Source organism: Cornus florida, unplaced genomic scaffold (genome assembly GCF_030987335.1).
Source record: "Cornus florida cultivar Cherokee Brave unplaced genomic scaffold, ASM3098733v1 CherokeeBrave_3.0.0_Hap2_Chr11, whole genome shotgun sequence".
NCBI lineage: Eukaryota > Viridiplantae > Streptophyta > Magnoliopsida > Cornales > Cornaceae > Cornus > Cornus florida.
In genome coordinates this window covers 101,032,681-101,057,532 of record NW_026775581.1, presented here as the reverse complement: position 1 = coordinate 101,057,532, position 24,852 = coordinate 101,032,681, and the positions used below count along the sequence as shown (strand labels likewise).

Sequence of the window (24,852 nt, the reverse complement as noted above, 5' to 3'; positions counted from 1 at the left end):
CCTACATATTTCATATTTACAATCAAACAATAGAATGAGAATGACCATTCCATTCTCATTCCACTTGTATTCCATTCCATTCCCACTTGTATTCCATTCCATTCCTGCATACCAAACGTAGCATAAGTTTCTTTCTCTAACAAGAAAGAAATAACAAAATCAGCACCCTATGGAAGATAGAGTAACTTGGCCATGGAAGGCAACCCATTCGGCCTCAAGAAGGCTAAGGAGGCCTAAAGAATTTCCATTCGATTCGATCCTCGCGGCAACAAGGTAACAAGGTGCTGATAAAAAGTTGGCCCAAGGACCGCCATAATGTGAAAGGCCGATTATAATGGAAAAGGCCGAATTTATTACTAAATTCGGCACCAGTCGAAAGCAATTCTGGAGTGGTCGAAAGCAAATCTAGAGCGGTCAAAAAAAGCTATAGAAAGTGCTGAAGACCGGAAAATTTTTGATTGAGGTTTGGCCACTTGGCATTGCTATTGAATTTGAATGAAAATGTCTTAGTCTTGGTATGGTGCCAAATCTTAGGGCGGTCGATTTTTAGTGGCTGATTCAGAGCGGTCAATTCTTAATGGCCGATTTAAATTGTGATTCATAAGTTCCAGCTCTTCAAAAATTTGATCCAATCTCATTTTTAAAGAGCTGGGAGCATTGTTTGCACCCTAAAAATAATTTTATTATCATGGGTCACTTAGTAAGAATCAAAATGGGCAATTGATGCAACAGGTGGAGTAATTTCGTAAATTAAAATGACTATAATTGTTTTGTCTATTGTTGCGTATGAAATTTGTTACAGTGATACGTGACTTAATATGAATGAGCAAGGAAAGTGCTGATTGGTAAGAGTTTTGGTTGCATGAGAAGTTACCAATATTAGGAGATGTTTAAGTCAAAGACTGCAACTATATGTAGATGATTTTGATTGGCCACATGTTGATAACATCAGTTATATATAGAAGTTTATCAACTTGCAAATGGAAGTTTAGCTCTAAAGCAACGTGGCAGTAAAAAGGTGGTTTGAATTTAGACAATAATTGTATTTAAATTCAAACAAGGTAGTTTGAATTTAAAATTACATAGAAGTTTCAAGTGCGGGTTCAAGTTATGCAATTTCATATTATTCCTTATTGCATTGTATTTCTTTTTTATAGTATTTTTCTTTTCTAGTATTTACTTTAGGAGTAGTTTCCTAGTTTGTGTTAACTTTCTTCTTTGTAATTATTGTAATGGAATTCTACTTATGAAATAAAATTTTGACTCAGTTCCTTAATGAACGCTTGCGCAATTTGCTCTCTTTATCAATTTTATCTTCTATTTTAAAAGTCTTCTTCATTGAGATATTGAAGAATTCAAAACAGAAAGCTGTAATCCTTGCTTTCTAAAACAATCGTCTGAATTTCTCTAAAGACCGATTTCAAGTTTTGTTATAATTAAGGATAGGTTTGGTTATTCCGTAAAATTTTACAGCCAAACATGAAATCGATCTTTAGAATCTGTTTAAAAGGGTAAAATTTTCTTCACGCAAATTAATTTCGAGTTTAAAGTTTAAACTCTAAATAATACAAATAAAAAAAAAAATAAAAAAAAAAATGAAAAAGTCCCACAATATCTTTTTGTTGAGTGGAGACAAAACTTAAATCGTGGCCGTAGTTTGGTCATGTGTCATATGATGATAGTGCAACATGCTTTGGACTTATGTATTCTTTTTTCACCATTTCATATATTCTACGTCAACACATTTTAAAAAGAAAAATCAAGATAACGTGGGCAATGTTTGACTCTTCGTGTCATTCACGCGCGATGTTTCTTACCTTTCTCCCACTCGCTGCCTTAGTGTTTCAAGTTGAATTCTTATTAATATTTGAGTAATTGTTACAAAAATATACTCCATCCGTACCAATTTAAGTACCACTTATGGAGAGGAGTAATTTTTAAAGAGATATGTGGAATATGTATTGTCTACTTGAAAAATTACTAACTTGTTATTTTAAATTTTAAATATTTAAATTTAACATTTTAAACTCAAAGGACATTTATGAAAAGATGTAAAATATATTGTTTGAAAAAGGAAAGTGGACTATTATTTGTCTATATTGTTTGAAAAAGGAAAGTGGACTATTATTTTGGGACAAATAAAAAAAGAAAGAATGACACTTATTTTGAGATGGAAGGAATATAATATATTAGCAGAAATAATAAAATTCACGGGCGTCTCACACAAAAACTTTTTTGTCAATTACAATATCAATACTCAGATCTTGAATTTGAAAATAAATAGGGGGTAATTTAGTCCATCTTGCCGATACTTGCTCCATGAAAATACTACTGTATCCTTTCTTTTGTTTTAAATTAATGGATGAAAGAAAATAAAAAGTATTAAATGCCAAAAATATCCTTTAATTAAACAATGTCATTTTAGTATTTTATTTTTATATTTTGAAAGGTAGGTCATATTGTCATTTTAGTATTTGTTTGTTCTGCAATTAGTTTGGCATTGGCCAAAGAGAAATCAAATCAACTTTCCGCAAGTTATGAAAAAAAGTAAAAAACAAATAAAATATCAATTATTGTATATTAATCACGTGATTGCCCATGGTATATGCTTACCCACTGTTATGGATTTAAATTAGAAATGGAGAAGCAACGGAAAGTTCAAGTTGTACGAAACATTTCTCAAACAAGAAACGTCTAGTACATTTTTCTCATCGTAAAAAAATGTTCCTCAAAAAATATGTATATATGTCGTCTATCGTTTCTTCGTAAACATTATTAGGCTTAGTTCATGCTCTGTATGCCTAGGATTTCACACTTTAGTTCCATTATTGAAGGCATTGAAGTGGGCTTCAAAATTAAAGGTCAGAGGACAAACTCAGCTCACCACTCACAAAGCCATTATTACATTTAGTTCATGCTCTGCATACCTAGGATTTTCACTTTGTTCCATTATTGAAGGCACTGAAGTGAAGTGGGCTTCAAAATTAAAGGCCGAAGGACAAACTCAGCACTCACAAAGCCTTTCCCTTAATTCCCACCATTATAGACTCATCTATCTGCAAATTGTATGAATCTCAGATGCTTTAAATATAAAGTAAAGAGGTGAAACAAAACTATGTAAAATGGAGGACTGACTCTTTTAGAGAGAAGCATGTACACCCAAATTTATCCCGAACCTAAAATCATTTGCATGTGGTCCCTGTTGTGTTGTCAATTTTGTTGTTATATAGGTGTAAATATATATTCATGATTCACTATTGATTGCGGTAGGTGCAGTTCTGACTCATTGATGATGTAAATATTGAAATTATAACCTCTCTAATAATAACTAAGTTTTAAGATTAGAATGTAGTAAACACGGTATTTGTTCAAACTTTGTTAGGGAATATATTAGAGGATATATGTATTGAAGTAATATTTTCTCTAATAATTTGAGTTACATTAGAGAAACATTCTTTGTTAAAAGGTAGGGGTTTCAATTAAAGTGTTATATGCGTATTCTGCTATATAAATCAACAAGAACTTAAATTTATTATTCGCATAAAAGAAATTTGATACAACCATAACACAAATATTAAAAGGGTATCACTTGCATAACCTGTTTAAGGGCTTGTTTGACATAACTTTTACGCTAAAGAAAAAAGAGAAATACAAGTTATCACTTCTATTTGGCTTATATGTTGGTGTTTGAAAACTGTATTTTAAAAGAGTTTTTAATGCCTGAAGAATTTTTTAATCGGTTTGGTAAAACATTTGCTGAAACTCTTCTACTACTGAAATAATTATTTTATATTTTTAAGTAGAATATGTTTTTGGAGGGTCTCGCAACATTAGATAGTTTAATCATTCAATGTAATCAATTTTATCTATAACTATTGACACCCATTTTGGTAATTTGGATCTGGGCTCTAATTGGGCTTGATAAACATTAACATGGTATTATGGGCCAAGAATATATGGGCCTGTTAAATGATGATATTCAAGAACTTGGGTTGCACAAAAATTGGGCTGAGGATACAGTGGTTAGTTTGGGCTTGGAAGTATGGCTTTAAAAATGTTGGATTTGGGTTATGATTGGGCTGAAGGGATTCGGATCAACAAATTAGTTGAAACAAGGCTTATCAGTGTTATGCATGAAAGGATTATAGATATAGGAACAGTGATGTGGCAGGTTTTACACAGGGCAAGGCTGCACGCAAGGGCTTATTGATTGGATATGAATATTTTTGAAATCTTTTGAAACACTTTATATTAGGTAGGATTTATATGATTACCAGATTTTAGTTACGAATTAATCTTTATCTAGGAATATTAATTTGAGTTTGAATTTAGTAGTTAGTGAGAGTTTTATTGTAATTAGAATGCTAATTGGTAGGCATTTGTTTACAGTATTTTCTATAAATAAACAAAGAGGCATGTTGTACTAGAGGTCCAGCACCCTCATAATCTTTATTATTATTTGTTTGCTTCTTCAAGCCTTTCTAAGAATAACATCCTTGCTATTTCTTCTTCATCTTTATCTCTCTATCTCAATCTCTCAGTATTTCTCTCTCTCTCTCTCTCTTCCTCTCTCCTCATTCTTTCCTTTTCTTTTCTTGCTATATCCATTATTTTCCCCTTTCTATGATCTTGTTACGTTACTATAATTTGTTTACAGAAAGTCCTTTTAACTAAGGCAATATTGAACTCATTTAGGAGTTTATTTGTTCTCTATCTCCTATAATCGCCTGAAGTCAACATTCCCTAAGAGACTATAAGTTGACAACTCACAATTGAACCATATATTTGGTTCTGGCACGCCCGCAACCCATTCAATTCCAAATCGGATCTTAAGAGCCGATTTTAGGGTCAACATTTTTGACACGCCTAGTGGGACCCCATTAGGTGAGCAAGTTATAGTAAAGATGCCTCCAAAGCTAAGAGGTTCGAAAGGCGTGAATACAGGAGATAATACTGACGAAGAAAATCCATAGATCGGCGTAGGCAATGATGCCGACTCATCTATTCCATCTGACATCCCTTTGAGTCGGGTACTAGAATCAATTATGCAAAAAATCGATGCCCAGCAAGCACAGATCGGCGAGGTAAGGTCCCAAACGGGAAAATCAAATCAATTTTTGGTTGCTCAAATGAGGTCGATGACAGGGGAGTTAAACCAAATGGTGTACACTCAGTTGGAGAAGATGAGTCAGAAATTTGAAACCAATGTACCGGCGAATCAAAGCCGACAAGATCAGGCTGAAGCGTCTCACGTCAATGAGTCCATTTTTCAGCGTTTGATGGCACCATTGGTTTATATATCCCAAGGACCTCAAACAAGCACTATATTGCCAAATGCAGGGCTTGGTATTACGATCAGCAACATGCCGAATCATACACTTGGCATGCCAATGGGAAATCCGCCAATCTTGTCAAATCCGTTGGTGGTGAATTCTGTGCCGGTGTTCTAGCCATTAATAAATGATCAGCCTGTGCAGCATTCCAATGAGCAGCCGATTCCACTAGTGAGAAATCAGCAAGAAGGTGTCGGCCATTTAAACCAAGGTGGGGGTCAATCCATTAATACCTCCAGTGGCTGCTGGGGGGCAAGTGAAAGTGGGTTAATCCATTCATTCCACGGCACCCAAATAATCCTCCAGGAAGAAATGCAGGGATTGATAGGGCTCAGATCTTGGCTTTAATACAGGCCGAAGTAGCACAAGGTCGCAGATGTGCTCGGCCGGTATACACAAAGCCCTATCCTGATCATGTTGATGCCCATGAGTTGCCTAGAAATTATCAGTATCCTGATTTTTCTATATACAGTGGCGAAGAAAATTTCTCTATAGTACAGCATATTGCAAGGTTCACTGCACAATGTGGAGAAGCTGGTCTTAGCCCTTGGTTAAGGATGAGGTTATTCTCTAGCTCTCTTGTCGGGGTAGCTTTTGAATGGTACAACAACTTACTGGCTAATTCTATTCAGACTTGGGATGAGATGGAGGAAGCATTCCATACGCAATTCTACCGAACAGAGACAGAAGCTACACTGGCAGACATATCTCGATTATCTCAGTTGTCGAATGAATCGGTTGAGACTTTTGTTGCCAGGTTCAGAAAAGTTAAACTCAAATGCCGAGTAAGTTTGCCAGAACCAGAATACATCAAGTTGGCATTAAATGGTTTAGACATTGAACATCGCAAGAGGTTTGATGGGGTTGAGTTTTAAGATCTCTTTGATTTGGCAGACAGGGCTTCTCGGTTTGAGAAAATATTAAAAGAAGAGAAAGAGAGGAAGAATTCTTCTAAGGGTACTTGGTACAAGGACCCTAATTATGAGGTATTCTCGGCAGAAGTTGGAGATGAATTAGAAGTTGACGTTGCAGAGGTTAATATCAAAAAGCCATACGTTTGTGAGGCATTGGTTAAACCTAAATCGACCACGGGGGGCAATTCATCAACGTCAACATCAGCAGCAAGGAAAGGTCCTGCCGATACCGGGAAAAGTTATTCGTTTGACTTATCGAAAATAGATCAACTTTTTGATCACTTGATGGCCGATAAAATGATATTTTTACCTAAAGGGCATAGGATTCCATCGGCAAGTGACTTGAAGGGAAAAGAGTATTGTAAGTATCATAACTCTTAGAACCATGCTACTAATGATTGTACTATTCTACGAGGTGTATTGCAGAAAGCTATTGACGAAGGCACTTTAAAATTCCCGGAGAAAACTCCAGAGACCATGAAGGTGGATACTAATCCATTTCCAACAATCACATCTACAAATGTAATAAGCTTAGCCAAGTGAGAGAATCGGCAGGAGGCAGAAAAGATATCTAGTGAGTTCATTTCATCAACTGCGACACCTAAAAAGATGGTAGAATTGCAGAAGCAATTAAGGGAGGCTCAATTAGCCTTGATTGATAATGGTTGTTGCCCAAATTGCAAAGGAAAGCAACAACCAAAGGAAGATGTGCCAATGGAGGTTCAACCAAACAAGAAATGAATTCTTGAGAGGCTTATTTTCCCATTGACGCATGGGGAGGAGCCTCGGCAAAGTGATTCCAGCAACATCCATTTGAAAGCAGGAAGGCCAGCTCGGCAAGGTGATATATCTAACCGATTTCATTTCCAAAATCGGCATCCCAGTTTTAAGAGGCAGTCACCGGTTCAGTCAGAGATTTGGGTATAGAAATAAGCCAATTCATATAGAGTACGAATTGTGAAACCAAGGACAGACTCGACTGAAGATAGATGGACTCGAGTTAATTATTTAAAAGTTCCCTAAAGCTTAACAATCTCAGAATGGGGGCCTAACTCGATCTCAGAAGCGTAAAGGACAAAGGAGAAGGGCTGAGGAAAAAAGAAAAGCTGAAGGAGGAAGCAAAGTAGTGCAAGCCGAGGTTATCGGCATTCCAGATAAAGATAACCCGGATGAAGAGCATCAGCCGACGTGGCCTAGACGTAACAATGAATTCAGAATTCAGTTTGGCAGTTTCCCAGACGAGATATCATGTAACATTGCATTTGTATTACCAGCAATGTTCCAGGCTCTATCGACATCAAATGCAAATACTGAGAAGAATGAGAAGGAAACTCAGCTGATTCGGAATTTATTAATTCTTTCCTCAGAATCGGCAGCGAAGGTGGTTTTTGAAAAACCTTTGTTAGCAATGACTCAACAGCTCAGGCCTTTGTATGTTAAGGTGTGGGTAGAAGGTCAACCTATTAATCGAGTCTTGGTAGACAATGGCTCGGTTTTGAATGTTATTCCAGCAAACACATTGAAGAAACTCGGCAAGAGTATGAAAGATGTTATTCCTACTGATGTAGCAATTTGTAGTTTCAACAGAGGTTCTACCAACACTAAAGGGATCTTTCCTTTAGAAGTAGAAGTTGGAGGAAGGACGTCTTATGCGGCATTTTTTATTATTGAATCCACGGCTTCCTATAATTTGTTATTAGGCCGTGATTAGATTCATCCAAATATGTGCATCCCATCATCATTACATAAAATGCTGATTTTTTGGGATGAAAATAAAGTAAAAATAGTAAATGCCGATGATAAACCATTTGTGGCAAAAGTGTATTCGGCAGATGCTGTTTTATATGATGAAGAATGTGTTCCTATCCGGTTTGTGGGAACAGGAGCAGATGGAAGACCAACCTCGGCAACTATGAGAAGAAGTCTTGCCGATCGTGAAATAGGCGAGTTGTAGCAGGAGAATTCCAGGCTGAAGGTAGTTTTCCATCGGCTTGCTATAATTGAAGAAGTTATTGATGGAAGCGAAACTTGAAAGGGAAGTTGCTCGGTAGCAGGCCTTTAGGTCCACTTGCATCAGGACTTTAGGGCCGCTTGCATCAGGCTTCAAGCGTACATAGCCGAAAAACGGCTAGAGAAAGAAGCAATAATAGAGCCAGGACCATCGGTTAATCTTATTGAGATCGATCGGTTCAGTAATGAAAAGTTGGATGCAATTCAGTTGGAAGACTTGGAGTTAGTGCCAGCAAAACTCGATAATCTTAAAGCAGAAACTCAGGATCCTTTAAAGGAGGTAAATTTAGGCACTGACACAGAGCCTAAACCTACTTATATTAGTGCACTGTTAAAACCAGAATTATAAGCCGAGGTTATCGGCATGTTGAAACAATACAGTAACTGTTTTGCTTGGAACTATGAAGAAATACCGGGTTTATCCAGAGATTTGGTGGAACATCGGTTGCCCATTAAAGATGGCTACAAGACATATAAACAGCCACCTCATCGAATGTCTCAAGAAGTGGTAGACAAAGTCAAGGTGGAAATCAAACGATTGTTGGGTGCAGGCTTCATTCGAACTACAAGGTATGTTGAATGGTTATCAAATGTTGTCCCTGTTATCAAGAAGAATGGAAAATTACGTATATGTGTTGATTTCCGAAACATAAATTTGGCAACTCCAAAAGATGAATATCCAATGCCGATAGTCGATCAGCTGATTGATGCGGCTGCAAAGTTCCAAATTATGTCTTTTATGGATGGACACTCAGCCTATAATCAGATTTATATAGCCGATGAGGACATTCCAAAGACAGCTTTTAGGTGTCCTGGATCGATTGGAACTTTTGAATGGGGGGTGATGCCTTTTGGGTTGAAGAATGCTGGGGCCACATATCAACGAGCCATGAATTCTATTTTTCATGATATGCTCGGCAAGTTTATGGAGGTATACATTGATGATGTGGTGGTGAAATCAGCAATGAGGAAAGAGCATCTAGTCCACCTCAAAGCATCTTTTGAGAGGATGAGGGCTCATAAGCTAAAAATGAATCCAATAAAGTGTGCATTTGGAGTATCAGTAGGAAACTTTTTGGGTTTCTTGGTTCATCAAAGGGGTATAGAGATCGATAGGAATAAAATTAAGGCGATTATTGATGCTAGTGCACCGAGAAGCAAGAAATAGTTGTAGAGATTACTTGGACAAGTGAATTATCTTAGGAGATTTATTGCTAATACAGTTGGGAAGTTACATGTGTTTTCCCCTCTACTCAAGTTGAAGCCGATGGAAGAATTCAAATGGGATGATATTCATCAAAGGGCATTTGACCAGATTAAGCAATACTTGTCGAGTCCTCCTGTCATGATACCACCAAGGAAGAAATGGCCGATGAAATTATACTTCTCGGCTACTGAAGAATCCATTGGAGCTATGTTAGCATAAGAGAATGAAGCAGGAAGTGAACAAGCAATATATTACCTCAGTCGAGTTTTAACTCCAGTCGAGTGTAGATATACACCGATTGAGAAATTATGTTTGGCCTTGTATTTTGCAGCAATGAAATTAAGAGTCTATATGTTGCCTGTTTCGGTTTATATTATTTGCCAAACTGATCTTATAAAGTATATGCTATCAAGGCCATTAATCACAGGCCGGATTGGCAAGTGGGCTTTGGCGCTAATGGAATTCAACTTTGCATATGTTCCACAAAAGACAATTAAGGGACGAGCATTAGCAGATTTTCTTGCCAATCATCCCTCGCCCGAAATTGAGTCACAAGTATATGATGAGCTTGACTCGGCATCCATATTCATGACTCCATGGACTTTAATGTTCGATGGGTCAAGTACCAGTGAAGGCTCGGGTGCTGGTATAGTTATATTATCCCTAACAGGGAATCAAATTTCGTTTTCCTTCTTTTTGGATTTCAGGTGTTCAAATAATCAAGCCGAGTATGAAGCATTGATTATCGACTTGGAAATTCTGTTGAAAATGGCAGTCAAAGATGTCCACATTGTGGGAGATTCGAGTTTAGTGATTAATCAAATCTCAGAAGACTTTAGATGTTTGAATTGGCAATTAAGACCATTTCATTCATTGGCAACCCAATTGGTTAACCAATTTCACAATGTGACTTTGGAATATAGACCAAGGGCCATGAATAAAATAGCTAGTGATTTAGCACAAACAGCTTCAGGAGTTAAGGTGCCGAGTGGAATGAAGGAAAGAGTAACGAAGATTACACGCCGATTTCTTCCATCAGCTGAAACAAGAAATCAAATTATGGAAGAAGTCTTTGCCACTGATGTTGCCGAATTGGATGATGATGATTGGCGAATTCCTTACATCTTGTTCTTGCAACGTCCAACTTCTGAAGTCGATCGAAGAATTAGAAGAAGTGCAGTCGATTGTGTGCTTATGGATGGAGATCTTTATAGAAGATCGGCTGATGATGGTTTATTATTTTAGTGCATTAGCAAGTTTAAAGGTTTGAAGATCATGGCTGAGGTACATGAAGGGATATGTGGAGCTCACCAAGCTGGCATAAAAATGAGGTGGTTAATACGCAAGTATGGATATTATTGGCCAGGAATGAGAAAAGATTGTATGACTTATACAAAAGGCTGTATAGACTGTCAAAAACATGGTCCAACGCAGTGGGTCCCAGCAATAGAAATGCAATTACTAGATAAACCATGGCCTTTCAGAGGTTAGGCTATGGATCTAATTGGTAAGTTTAATCCCCATTCATCAAAGGGTCATCATTGGATTATTCTAGTTACCGATTACTTTACTAAATGGGTAGAAGCCGAGGAATATGTATCGGTAACTCATAATACCGTTATACAGTTTTTGGAGCGACATATCTTTCACCAATTTGGATTACTGGAAACAATTATTGCCGATAATGGAGCTGTTTTTCGAGCAAATGAAGTATTACAACTCGGCATTGATATGCAAGTGAAAATGGTTACCTCGATACCTTATTATGCTCAAGGGAATGGCCAAGCAGAAGCGTCAAATAAAGTTGTGATTGAAATTATTGAAAAGATGATAAAAGACAAGCCGAGGCGTTGGCATGAGGCCCTTTCAGAAGCCTTATGGGCTTATAGAAACTCAAAAAGGACAAGTACAGGGACAACTCCATATCGGCTAATGTTTGGTTATGATGCAGTGTTGCCGATGGAGTTAAACGTAAAATCGGCAAAGGTTGCCTTGCAACATAATCTTATTCCTGCCGATTATAACGAAGCTATGCTTGCCGAGTTAGAAGACTTAGATGAAGTCCAGAAACTTGCTTTGGATCACCTTATAATGCATAAAGCAAAAGTCATGAGGGCTTACAATAAAAGGGTGAAGTTCAAGTCATTTGCAGAGGGCGATATGGTTTGGCAAACAGTTCTTCCACCTGGAAAGGTGGATAGGGTCTATGGCAAGTGGTCACTTACTTAGAAAGGTCTATACTTAATTCACCAAGTATTGCATGGAGGAGCTTATAAGTTAAAAAATCTAGATAGTGAGCATGAAAGGCCAATAAATGGAAGGTACCTTAAAAAATATAAGCCAACTATTTATGAGCTTATGGAAGAAAGGAAGTTTCCAGTTAAGTCAAAATAGTTTGGAATGTATTTTTGCCTTGTTGTTTGAATAAATTATGGATAAGTATGGTTATATAGTAAATAGAAGCTCAGTATACTTTAAAAGCAAAAATATCATAGCAAGACTATTCAGCACACCACAAAAGGCAAATTGTTCAAAACATATTACAGACCCATGAATATTCAAATTTTGGTGAAATTACTGTGAAATTCTTCAAATTTGGCTTTGAAGTCTGCCCACAAAGCCCGAGATTGATTAAGGGATGTTTCTGCCACTTTCTTGTTTTGTTCCAACTTCGGCATCTGTGCTTACAAAGATTTGAATTTGAGAGTTGCGGTCTCCGCTTGAACCCTTAAATCAGCCACCTTACTACTAAGCTGTGTCTTGTCCAACTGAAGTTGAGCAAGTTCGGCTTGAAGCTTCTTCTCCTTAGCATCCAGCTCAGCAGCCTCTTTCTTCAGGGATAGATGCAGCTCCTTTCCTTTCTTTAAAATTTGAGAAAGCTTTTCTTTCTCATGATACTGGGAAGAGTAGTGATTAATAGTATAGATTAATTCAGCATAAGCAGTTGTCAAAGAAGGCACTCGAAGCTGGAATTTTTTTAAGAAGGTTTGATCATTCAAGGAGAATCCAGGGTAACTACCAAGGAAAGAAAGTGTCTCGACCAGTTCATTCTTGAATGAAGGGGTAAAAAACAAATCCTATTGTACCATTTGGGACAATATCTGGATGGCTTTTGTTACTTCTGGGGGTATGTCAGAGGTTGGTTCAGTTGGAGTTTCAAGAGGTTCAAGGTCAAGTGAGTCAAAGACAGAATCAAATAAAGAGTCAAGGGTTGCAAAGGGGGAACTTGGGTTGGTACTGACAAGAATGGTTAGAATAGCCGAGCCTTTTTGTACCTGAAATATATTGGGTTAGCCATAGGTATGATGAGTTTACAAGAACAAGTCATAAAAGAAATAGATGTATATATCATCACTTACTTCATTAGAATCCCTTATTTGTTCACCAATTGAAGCTGCAGCCAGGTTTGGGGAATACACCAGAGACCTTAGCTTTTGTCCTATTGACACTTCAATTTTGTCTTCATCCTCGACATGATCTGTAGAAATTTCCTGAATTGATTTTTGATCTGAGAAGACTGGAGCTTTCTGAAAATAATGCTGATTTAATTATATTCAAAGAGTAATATATATACAAGATCAGGCAACAAAGAAATTACATTAGGAGATTCAACAGCAGCAGGCTTCTTCTTCTTGGATATGACCTCATCATCATCAACTTCATCATCATTGATCAATTGAAAGTTTTTTTTTGCTCTTGCCTTTTGAGTAAGTTTCCTTCCTACAGTTTTCTTTCTTGTTGTTTTCTGAAAATGAAGGATTAGTAAGAAAAGCAGTACGCATTAGAATAAATATATGGTTCAGTTGCTGGTATTACCTTAGTAGCTGAAGATGGAGATATACTTTGGAGGGGAACGTAGAAATCAATATGGGTCTCCTTAGACACGGTGGGTATGGATTTGTCTGGTGCATTGGAATGTGTGCCTGGATTTATGATTAGTAAGTGTATAAATAGAAATTTATATGGAAAGGAAGAAGATGTAAAACTTACTCTGTCGGGAGCGAGATCTGGTCCTACCTGTAGGGGCTGTAGGAGGAAGACGATTTGGTGCCACATTTACTGTATTCTCTGGTTCAGGAGCAGTGGAAAGGGCAATGGGTTCAATGGAATCCAAACCTTGGAAATTAAGGGAAATGAATTTGTAGGAGCCGAGAAGATTGCACAAAATTTGACTGGAATCCACAGTCCTGGTAAAAGTGATATAGGATATCCACCAATTCTCAAAATTTGGGTCAGTACGCAGTTCCTTAAGGAAGGGTTTATACTAAAACCCTTGAAGAAGTTGAGTAAATCGATTACACAGATCTTTAACTTGTTCACTGTTTGAAAGCTTCACTCGCCGATTATAGTTCTTGTTATAAGAAAAATGAGAAGGTACCGGGATCATTTGAGTTAGTCCAAATTGCCGGGCCAACTGAGCTGGGTTGTAAAATTCAACCCCAGTTCGGCTCTTGGGCAGATGTGGAGCGACAGTATTGCAAGGTATATCTCTTGCAATCAAGAAATAGCCCCATGAATTGGTATAGAGTTCAATCTGTTCCGCTGAAGACTCGGTAGAAGGAAGAAACAACCAGGATGAAGCTAGTTGACATTTGGGGAAAGGAAAGAATTGGGATTGAGTCCTGATCTTGCATTGGTGATAGAAAAATTGAAAACAATCATTGAAGGAGTGGTCTTTGGGTTTGACTCTAGCATATCCGAATGACAGCAAAGGATCATTTGGAGCAGATAGAATGGGGGAGGATAACTCAGGGAAATAAGCATGCAGCCAGAAATGGTATAGCCAGAATGGGCCTCCAGATCTTGCAAAGTTGGAAGTAATAAGATCAGATAAGCCTCTATACAAGGACACTAATAGAAATGGAGCTAAGGCCATGGGTTTCCCTTTGGATAAAGCGATAGCCAATTGGGTAAGGTCCTTGATAATTTGGATAGCGGCAGCACACAACAAATACCTACACAACCATAAAAGTAAAAATCTTATATGTTCTTGTTCATCTACTTCAGTTCTTTCTTCTCTTAACATTTCTTTCAAGAATGGTCCATGTGATTGTACAAAGGGTTTAGCCCCTTTTTGTTCTGGAAAGTAAAAGGAGGTTTCTTCATCCTAAAGGAGATAATTGATTTCATCTCCTCCAGGCTTTAAACCCGTTAGAAAACAAACGTCCATCAATGTAGGGGCCATCATACCACAGTGCAAGTGAAGTGAATTAGTTGTGGGGGACTAAAAGTGCAAAGAGGCAAAAAATAATGCTCGGTCAAAGGAAAAAGGAATCTTACTAAGCTGGATGAGGTCAAAGATACCCATCATTTTCCACTATTCTCCTTTTGCTGCTGATACACGGTCCACCCAATCGTTCCATTGGGGCATCGTTGGGTGCCAATTTCTGACAGAGAGAGTTAGACGGTCTCCTTCCGCTGTTAGGTAGAGAGTTTTGGAAAAAGGAAGATGCGGTTCGGCTTGTGGATAAATTGGAGACAAGGAAGGGGGGAATTGATTAGGAAACGCTGGGCCAAGTCCCTTAGCGTTTTCAGAGACGTCGATCAATGTGTTGATATCTAGTTCGCTCTGATCTAGGGTTTTGATCGTGGATTTTGTTAGTTGTGTATGCGATGTTGCTTCTAGAAAAGGGTTTTCCAAGTTCAGATCACTTTGTTTCAGTTGTTTTGAAGTCATTTTGCAAAAAAAGGTTAGACATAGAGAAGTTTGGAGAAGAAAGAAGGGTGATGGAAAGAAGAGTCTGCAAAGGGAGTTGGTTTAGTGAAGAGTCGTATGTGGTTGAAAGGTTGGGTTTGCTGCAATAATTAATGATGATAAGATTGGTTATCATAATCGATTTGTTTTGGGAAGTGAATCAAGATAAAGCTGATAGGATTATAAGATGTATACAAAGTTACGATGCAATGGGTGTATTTGAATCTTGGAAGCCGAAGGGTTAAAACGGCTACCAAAATTGGGGGGCATTGTTGACACCCATTTTGGTAATTTGGATCTGGGCTCTAATTGGGCTTGATAAACATTAACATGGTGTTATGGGCCAAGAATATATGGGCCTAATAAATGATGATGTTCAAGAACTTGGGTTGCACAAAAATTGGGCTGAGGATACAGTGGTTAGTTTGGGCTTAGAAGTATGGCTTTAAAAAGGTTATATTTGGGTCATTATTAGGCTGAAGGGATTCGGATCAACAAATCAGTTGAAACAAGGCTTATCAGTGTTATGCATGAAAGGATTATAGATAAAGGAACAGTGATGTGGCAGGTTTTATACAGGGCAAGGCTACACGCAAGGGCTTATTGATCGGATAGGAATATTTTTGAAATCTTTTGAAACACTTTATATTAGGTAGGATTTATATGATTACCAGATTTTAGTTAGGAATTAATCTTTATCTAGGAATATCAATTTGAGTTTGAATTTAGTAGTTAGTGAGAGTTTTATTGTAATTAGAATGCTAATTGGTAGGAATTTGTTTACAGTATTTTTTATAAATAAACAAAGAGGCATGTTGTACTAGAGGTCCAGGCACCCTCAGAATCCTTATTATTGTTTGTTTGCTTCTTTTAGCCTTTCTAAGAATAGCATCCTTGCTATTTCTTCTTCATCTCTATCTCAATCTCTCTGTATTTTTCTCTCTCTCTCTCTCTTACTCTCTCCTCATTCTTTCCTTTTCTTTTCTTGCTATATCCATTATCTTCCCCTTTCTATCATCTTGTAACGTTACTATAATTTGTTTACAGAAAGTCCTTTTAACTAGGCAATATTGAACTCATTTAGGAGTTTATTTGTTCTCTATCTCCTATAATCGCCTGAAGTCAACATTCCCTAAGAGATTATAAGTTGACAACTCACAATTGAACCATATATTTGGTTCTGGCACGCCCGCAACCCATTCAATTCCAAATCGGATCTTAGGAGCCGATTTTAGGGTCAACAATAACAAGTCATATACATAATAATAATAATAATAATAATAAAGAGATTGCAAAAAACTATTTAGCCATTTAGATAATTTGAGAGAGAGAGTCGTTGCTTTATAAGTTTAATTTGGTGAAGCTGGTTGAAGTCTAAAAAATTCTGTAAACACTGGCATAAACAATTAATGTGAGCAAGAATTAGTGAAATGAAGCATCAGCCAAACGCAAGACCTAGCCATGCATGATTGATTGTCATGAGTATGGAGATCGAAGGTAGAGGGGCATGGGGGTCTATTTATGTGAAGACCTTTAAGTGATGGGAGAAGATAATTAATAGCCCCATAGTGTGTAATCTTTGAAAAGATTGGGCCACAGAAAGAAAAACTACAAGACCACCAAAGTTCCTAATTCCTATGACAGAATCTTCATGGAAGGCAGGAGAATTACAGGAATAATTTTACAACAATTTAAATCATCAATAGTCAATTTTGTAATTTTATTTATTATTATTTTTTGGTGAAAAAAACGAAAAAGAAAACTTCAATAGTCAAATTCATTACACTGTTGTTTGGTTTGCTTGATTATCATGATTTGCGACAAGAAGAGAATCAAGTAGTCCACATTCACCATCCCTCAAAAACAACCACCCACCCCCCCCCCCCCCCCGCGGGGCCCTTTTTTTTCCAAATATTTAACCATGTTTTGATATTCTGTCGAGTTTTATGGTTTCCATGATTATAACATGATTTGTGACAAGAAGAGAAGAAAGAAGTCCACATTCACCATGATTAAAACACATGCAGTCACTTTTTTAGAAATTAATTCTCCATGTGAAGACACAGAGAGAAATGGCTGATCTTTGAGTATGAAAAAGAGTGAATCCACATGGTACTAAATGAATTAATTAGCTTATTCGAAAATGGCCAATTCATGTAGACAGTATTAGGGGTATCCCACAATAGGATCTGTTGAATGATGGATAAGATCAGATTGGATTAGTAGATTGAGGGTTTTTTTAAATAGTTTAATATCATTTATTTTTTAACCATGATCCAATCGATAAAATTTTAATTTATAGTCATTAATTCATATATTTAAATGATCATTAAACTTATTCGAAATCACTTTGACCTCACAAAGAGTGTTTTAATGAGTAAAGATTGAATGTTTGAATGAAAATACCTCAATAAAGGTACCTATTATGTCGGTAGACCTTTTTAATGTATAAATATTGAATTTTTGAAAGAAAATAAGAGTTTTGTTTTAAACGTGCTCGAGTTTCCTTTGACGTCCTGAATGATGTTTTAATGAATAAAGATTGAATCTTTGAATAAAAATACTTCAATCATCCTTGTATTTAATAAATACGGAGTTTTGAAAGAAAAAAAATAAGGGTCGTGTTTTGTATGTGTTATGATATTATTTTTTCTGATATTGGTCTTCACATTTAGGTAAGGGTGGCAATTCGTGTTCGTAGGTCGTAATCGTGTCGTGTTGATCTAAAGGTATTATACTAAATAGCTCAACCCGAATACGACCCATTTAATAATCATGTCAAAAACCCTCAACCCTAACCGACCTGTTTATTAAACGGGTCACACGTGTAACCCGTTTAATGACCTGTTTAATAAAATTAAATATTTTATTATTTAAATTATTAATAATACTCTATCAAACATTAAATACTAGAAAAATATAAATTTCAATTCAACCATATTACTAAATAATCTCTCATCTAAAAAAATAAAAATAAAAATTATAAGAACTCGTAACTCACGGATTGGACTGTTAAAAATTCGATCTTATCTGTTAGATTTATATATATATATATATTCAAATAATGTATTTGTATATATATTTGTTATTATATCTGACTATTTAATGAACTCGAATGTATTAGTTTTTGGTTCGATAGCGGATGCACTAAAACAAATTTTTGTTACCGAATATGGTTTCGATTTTTACCCAAAATACTCATACAATGTTAAAGAAAACAAATATACTCGTACAATGTTAAAGAAAACAAATATACTCGTACAATGTTAAAGAAAACAAATATTCTGATCTACCAATATACTGTAACACCTTATCTAGTATTGTTGAAGTGTCTCTCTCCCCACATTAACACTCATGTATCCGCCAGAGTCACCAAAAAGAATCAGGTTTTAGTTCACCATATATTCAAGTTAAGCTAGTCTAAAATTTCAAATACAATATCTGCATCTACTAGACTAGAGAAGTTTAAAGCAAAAACTATGGAATATAAAAGAAGCATATATATACTTTTATTCACCTACAATTTTACTTATTGTGTCTCGTCGGTCTCATTACAGTGACTTGGAATTGTCTCCTTATTTATTCCCAGCATTTATTGGTATCAACTGTTGATGTAGAATGGACCTACATGATTGAGGTTGTGAAGTCTGATACCACTCGCATTATTTCGGACCAGTTTAATTTTTGCAGATTGAAAGTGAGATTATCGCATTATTTTGAATCAATCCAACTTTTGTGGGATATTCACAGAAAGCATAATCGCAGTTATGGGACCGGTTCAACTTTTGCAGTTTGAAAGTGAGACCATTGCACTACTTTGAATCAGTCCAACTTTTGCAGGATACTCACAAAAAGCATAATTACAAAAGTCGGATCAGACTATTTCGGACCAATCCGACTATCCTAATTTGATTTGGATAGAAATTACTTTCTCTTGGCTTCGCTAGAAGGCTAGAACTGTGAGACAAGTTGGGTCTCTCTATGTAAGTTTTGTACCAACCCTAGGAGTGGAGAAGAGTGTGAGAGATTATTATGCCGCCACTAGGTTAATTTTGTACCAACCCTAAGTGTGGAGAAAAGCGTGACATTAATTATTGTAATCATTCATATTTTTCATGGTAAATTTGTTTGGTGGATATAACTCTAGTTTTAGATGAATCACGTATATTTTGTGTTAGATTGTTTTTATTCTTCATAAATATTGGTGTGTTTTACTATTTGGACATAATTGTTTATTCATTACGGCGTCAAGAATTGGTATCAGAGCATACGGTTGATGAACCGAAGCACACTTTGATATCCCAGTACTGCACATATACATGGATCATGGGTCCTTTAATTGGCAAATCTTTCAATGGATTACAGTTTCCTCAATACTTGGACTTGCATGGTACTCGAAGAAGAAAATTCGATTCTCGTGTGTTCTTAACATCTGTTCATTAACTTTTCTATTTTGACTGGTTTTTCCTGCAAGTGCATGGTGTGTCTGCAAGTATATGATATATTTTTTATAAATGATTCAAAAAGGTCTCACAGAGAAGGCTTGTTGGCCGTTCTGAAATGCATCTTTTATTTTATTGGATTTATTTGCAAGGCTCGATCTCAACAGCTCATTTAAGAGTTGGATGTCCATAAATAGATTGGGTCTACATTTTTCTGAAATTAACTCTCAATCTTTTTGGATAGAGTTGAAATTTTCACATTTCGTTTCAAGAGAAATGAAATTAGTCTTCTAACATGTCATCGACTCGTTTGTCCTGAATTTTGGCATTATCGAAAATTTTGCAGAACTTTTCTATAAATTTTGTATTTGATTTGATTTTTGTGGGGGCTTTGTTTATTTCATAACATTTAATAATATCTACAACTAATTATTATTTGTGGGCTTAAAGATTATAGTTTGAGTAATGATACATAGTCTAGACACATCCCACTAAATTATTTATGAGATTATTGTTTGATTATGCAAGTTAAATAGAATAAAATAGATAAACTTGGGGTGAAATAGACAAGAAAAGCTAGAAAAATGGAGTGTCCACTCCAATAATAAGGGTTTTAACCTGATGTCATGTCATAGCATACACCTGCTTTCGGACTATTTATCATTATTCTTATAATTTTGATAAGTGACGGTGCAATGTGGAGCCCAACGTCTTTCCTGCAACTAATTGGTAATGCTCAAAACTAGTGTTCAGTATGTGGATACCTTTAGGAAGTATTTATTGGGCCACATATTCGCACTTATTCTAAAAGGTTGTCTGATTCCAACATGGACACTTACATGGTTGCCCAAAAAAAAAAAAAAAGAGCCACACATTAAGCAGGCTGGACTAGGTTAACTAAACTAATGCCCAGAGTTTAAAGTTCAAGCATGTCTTTATGACAGAAAAAACAACAGCTACCCAGCCCAAACAACAATCCATTACGTTGGATTTGATTGTAGTTGTTGGCCCAAACAGGCTTTAGTTGTTGGTGGTCCAAGTTGTATTTGCTGGTCCACCAATATCTCCAAAGGCAACAAACACTGGTTACACTGCTCTCACATACAAAAAAAAAAACTATAAAAAATTAAAAAATAAAAAAATAAATTATTACGCGTTTCTGGCCAAATCCGTTGATTCGTAAAGGGTCCGTAATCGTTATACGCCTTTATAAACCGATCTGTTCGGTTGATTTATATATTCATCCGAATTCATTACACTGCAATCGTGATCGATACTGTGATTACGAACCATAGACCAATCACAACGACACAAAAAAAATTCATGTTGCGTAAACAATACTTTGAGAGTACAAGAGAAAATCATAAAATATTTTGGTTGCTTTATTGAATTTGTAACAAAATCATAAATCCACAAAATATTTATTAAAACCCCACGAAAATTTTGCAGAACCTTTCTATAATCAATAAACCTGCCTCCACTGAAGTTTTATACCCTCGTTCTCGCGTTTTTGCACAATTATAAATGTGGTTAATGAAAATATTAATTCACGTTAAATTCTTTTATTTATAATGATAGCTATTGTTATTAGAGGTATAATGAATCTGAAGAGCTATTATTTGGAGCAGCATAGTAGAGGGGTCCACACCCTCCTCTCTCATTCGAAGGTTCGTAGTTTGCCCTCCAAACAAATTTTTTTTTAATTTGAATTGATTTTGATGTTGAGTTGGGCCATACTCAAAGTTAATGTACTTGGACCAGATGCTTTAATATTTAAATTTTCGAGCGTGACAAAATATATTTTTGGTTAATGTGTTTTTGTTTTAGATGTTTGTATTTTGGCAATATTGCTTTAAGCATTAGGTTAGTGAAGGGAATTAATCGTAATTTGCACGGTTAAGAAAAATAAAGAGAGAAGAAGGATCGAAAATGGTTTGAAACATCTTCTCGAATATAGTTGATTCCGCAATTAATGGTAGAAAGAACAAAATTTCAATGACAGTAACAAATATGGTATTGGTTATTATGAATCTTTTTATGAGAAAATTTTAGAATAGTTTTGGGGTACCCAGGTCTTTCAATATTTGAATGTAGGAGCAGATTCATTTGATAAATAATTCAATGGCCGGAAGATCTTGGAATAATGTAGAACTCCTCTTTTTTATGACAAATTACAAAAAAATATAATAAATTCAAATATTAAAATTGAAAATTGATTTTAAAGTGGAGTAGTTGTACATAATTACTTGACCGAATACTTTTAATTGATTAAAAAATTATGCACAACACTTCAGCCTGAGTATTATTACTCATTTAAATTTGAGAAAGTGATAAATAATAATAATAATAATAATAACAAAACAAAACTTCATATACATACAAAAGATGTCCAAAGAGTATTATTACTTATTTATATTTGAGAAAGTGATAATAAAAAATAATAAAAAAATTCATATATCTATATACAAAAGCGAGGGAACCATTCTCTCATACTATTATCTGGTTAAGAGGTAAATGAGATTGGTAGGTGGAATAAATAATAAATGTATTAAGAAATTTGATTATTACACTGGTAAATAGAAAAAATAAAACAAAATAAAAATTTGAGAATCAAAGAAGTTAAAAGAGACGGAAATTTTCTTCCTTTTCCTTTTCCATCTATATTTAAACCAGGATTTCAAATATGATCTGAATCTGAATGATGGGTTTATTAGTAAACCATCTTTCCTGAAATTGTGTTAATATATTCTTTTTCCTTTTACATTCCTTTTCTCCAGTCTTTATCACTAATTAAAAAACTCATTCCAATGATTTTGCCTTCCAAAACACACTAATCCCGCAATTGGGGTGCAAAAATGAAATTGAATACAAGTCGGACTGAAATGGGAATGGGAATGAAAATACAATAAAATATCTATTTTTATTTATATTGTTTACTTGTAAATATAAAAAAAAAAATGACAATGATGATGATGGTGGTGGTTTTGGAAGAAGGCGGTGGTAATGGTGATAGAAGGCGACGATGGTAGTGGAGGCGGTAGTATGGTTCGCCATATTGGCTAATACACTATGTATTAGTCGGTTCGTAATCCTTTTTCAAGATCTGATACCGTTATATGCCTCTATGAACCTTCTGGTTTGTTATCCACCCGTAAGGAAAAGTTATAATGGACTGAAAAGTCTCAAAAGGGGTCTTAAGCCGAGAAGTATTATCGTGTTTTTGTTTATAATCCCTTTTCCCTTATCTCTTTTACAATTGTAGTATTAATTATTTCTGTTTATATCTTGATTATTACATAATTGTTATAAGGTGTTTATTAGAATTTGTAAAATTATTAAAATCGAAAATTAACCATTATTTGTCATACACTCTATTCTCCCCCCACTCAATATTTGGGTAATACATAAATTTAGTTGTGGAATGAATTTTCATTTTAATGGAATATTTATTTTCATTATAAATTGCATATTAAATAAATGAATGATTGGAAAACAAAAAATTATTATTATTATTATTATTATTATTATTATTTAACGTTAAGATAGAATTAACATTTGCAGGAAATTATCAATTAATTTATTGATGACAATATGTTTAGATTGTAGTTTTGCAAATGCTGAAAAGTATTGCTAATTGATTTTGCTTTACACCTTCTTGCTTGACTATGAGCCGGTGCGGGGCCACAAGAAGGTTAGAGAGAGAAAGGGAAAATTGATTACAGATTTCAAAAGGAATTCTGCCGCCCTTCTGACAACGAACTCCTTGTCAGTGTCAGAGACTTGTATGGAGAGAGGGGGGTTCGATAATGTCACGCAATTTGCATGACTTTGTAGTATGCTTCCAATCAATAGTCGCCACGTATGAGTGTCGGTCAAGGACGAGTCCTTGACGTCGATTAGTCCTTTTCACTGGTGGTGGGTGAAAGGTGTGCGTCGCTGTCACCTCACGCTTATTTTAGAACCCACCAGTTTTGTGTTGTTAATTTTGGGCTTTGGGAGAAACTTTCAATAAAAATAGGACTTGGGAGTGAGAGCATTGCTCCTAAGATTTATCACTCTTCATGAACTCTCACCCAAATACCTTACACGTGGATAGGATCATCTCTTTTGGTTGACACTTCACCGACAAATATCGTGGCGGTGTTAGATATGTGGATACGTGCATGCGGTTTGAATTTCGATACTATTCAAAATGTCATAAAATTTTAATATTGTATTTTTTAATTGGACAGGACAACGACATATTTTAAACGCTCCATAATTTTATAATTATAATATTTTTTAAAAATGATATTTAAAAAATAATATAGTGTACAAAAATAATATTAAATTTAAAATAACAAAAATAGCAAACATATAATTTTAAACTCCAAATTAGTGTTTTCATTTGTGATTACGTGGATAAAATAAATAAAAATGATTGTTTTTTCTATATATAATAATATATTATTTTTTGAAATATTTATGTTGTATTTATATTTTAATTTTTTAAAATTTATAGTATTATAATATTCATATAGTGTCATACTCGTATTTTGTTTTTGTATCTCTGTTTTCTAAATTGTGGGAGTCACGCGTAAATTATTATAGATGTCGGTCTGTCAAGAGTGCAATTAGTCAAATTAGAGACAAGATTAAACACAAATTTAAAAACAGATTGACGGAAGGTTAAAATTACTCCATTATATCATGAAAACTGAAAACAGCAGCCCATTTGACCATTCTCACACCCCCACAATACCAAAAGAGTCCAAATCTATCTGAAGATTGGACGAAACGAAATAGGATTTGGATTGACATGCTCAAATTGCTGTATGATTATTTATATACAAGTGTGTATTGAGTTTTGAGTTTAGGGAATCGATAGACATGTAACGAGTGGAGGTGGAGTGTGGTCCAGTGATTTCTCAATCATATAGAGTGGGACCCAATGCTTTTCATATTGCCTCCTCGTGAACTCTTTCTTGCTTGCTAATTTTTATTATTCTCTTGCTGTCTGTTTCACTCCTACTTGGCTCACACTCTGGCTTTTTGAATGGCATTCTCACGTTTATTAAGTTACTACTTCCAGTAGTCTCTCTCTCTCTCTCTAGAGAGAGAGAGAGTTTGTAGTGAAATTTCAATGGTTTTAAATTTTAATTGCTGAACCTTCCTAATGGAGATAGTATTATATACTTAATTTAACAATAAAGCTGATGGATATGAATAATTTATTAAAGAAGAAACAAGCTTGTCTCCAATCACGACATTA

At 35.4% G+C, this 24,852-nt stretch overlaps 2 protein-coding genes across 2 annotated transcripts; both read left to right on the top strand.

Annotated features, from left to right (window-relative positions):
- Positions 1 to 9,797: 9,797 nt before the first annotated feature.
- LOC132281694 (uncharacterized) lies at positions 9,798 to 10,709 on the top strand. Its single transcript, XM_059783370.1, has one exon. It carries the CDS (start codon positions 9,798 to 9,800, stop codon positions 10,707 to 10,709), a length of 912 nt encoding a protein of 303 aa, XP_059639353.1.
- A 249-nt stretch (positions 10,710 to 10,958) lies between these two features.
- LOC132281693 (uncharacterized) lies at positions 10,959 to 11,693 on the top strand. Its single transcript, XM_059783369.1, has one exon. It carries the CDS (start codon positions 10,959 to 10,961, stop codon positions 11,691 to 11,693), a length of 735 nt encoding a protein of 244 aa, XP_059639352.1.
- Positions 11,694 to 24,852: the final 13,159 nt, after the last annotated feature.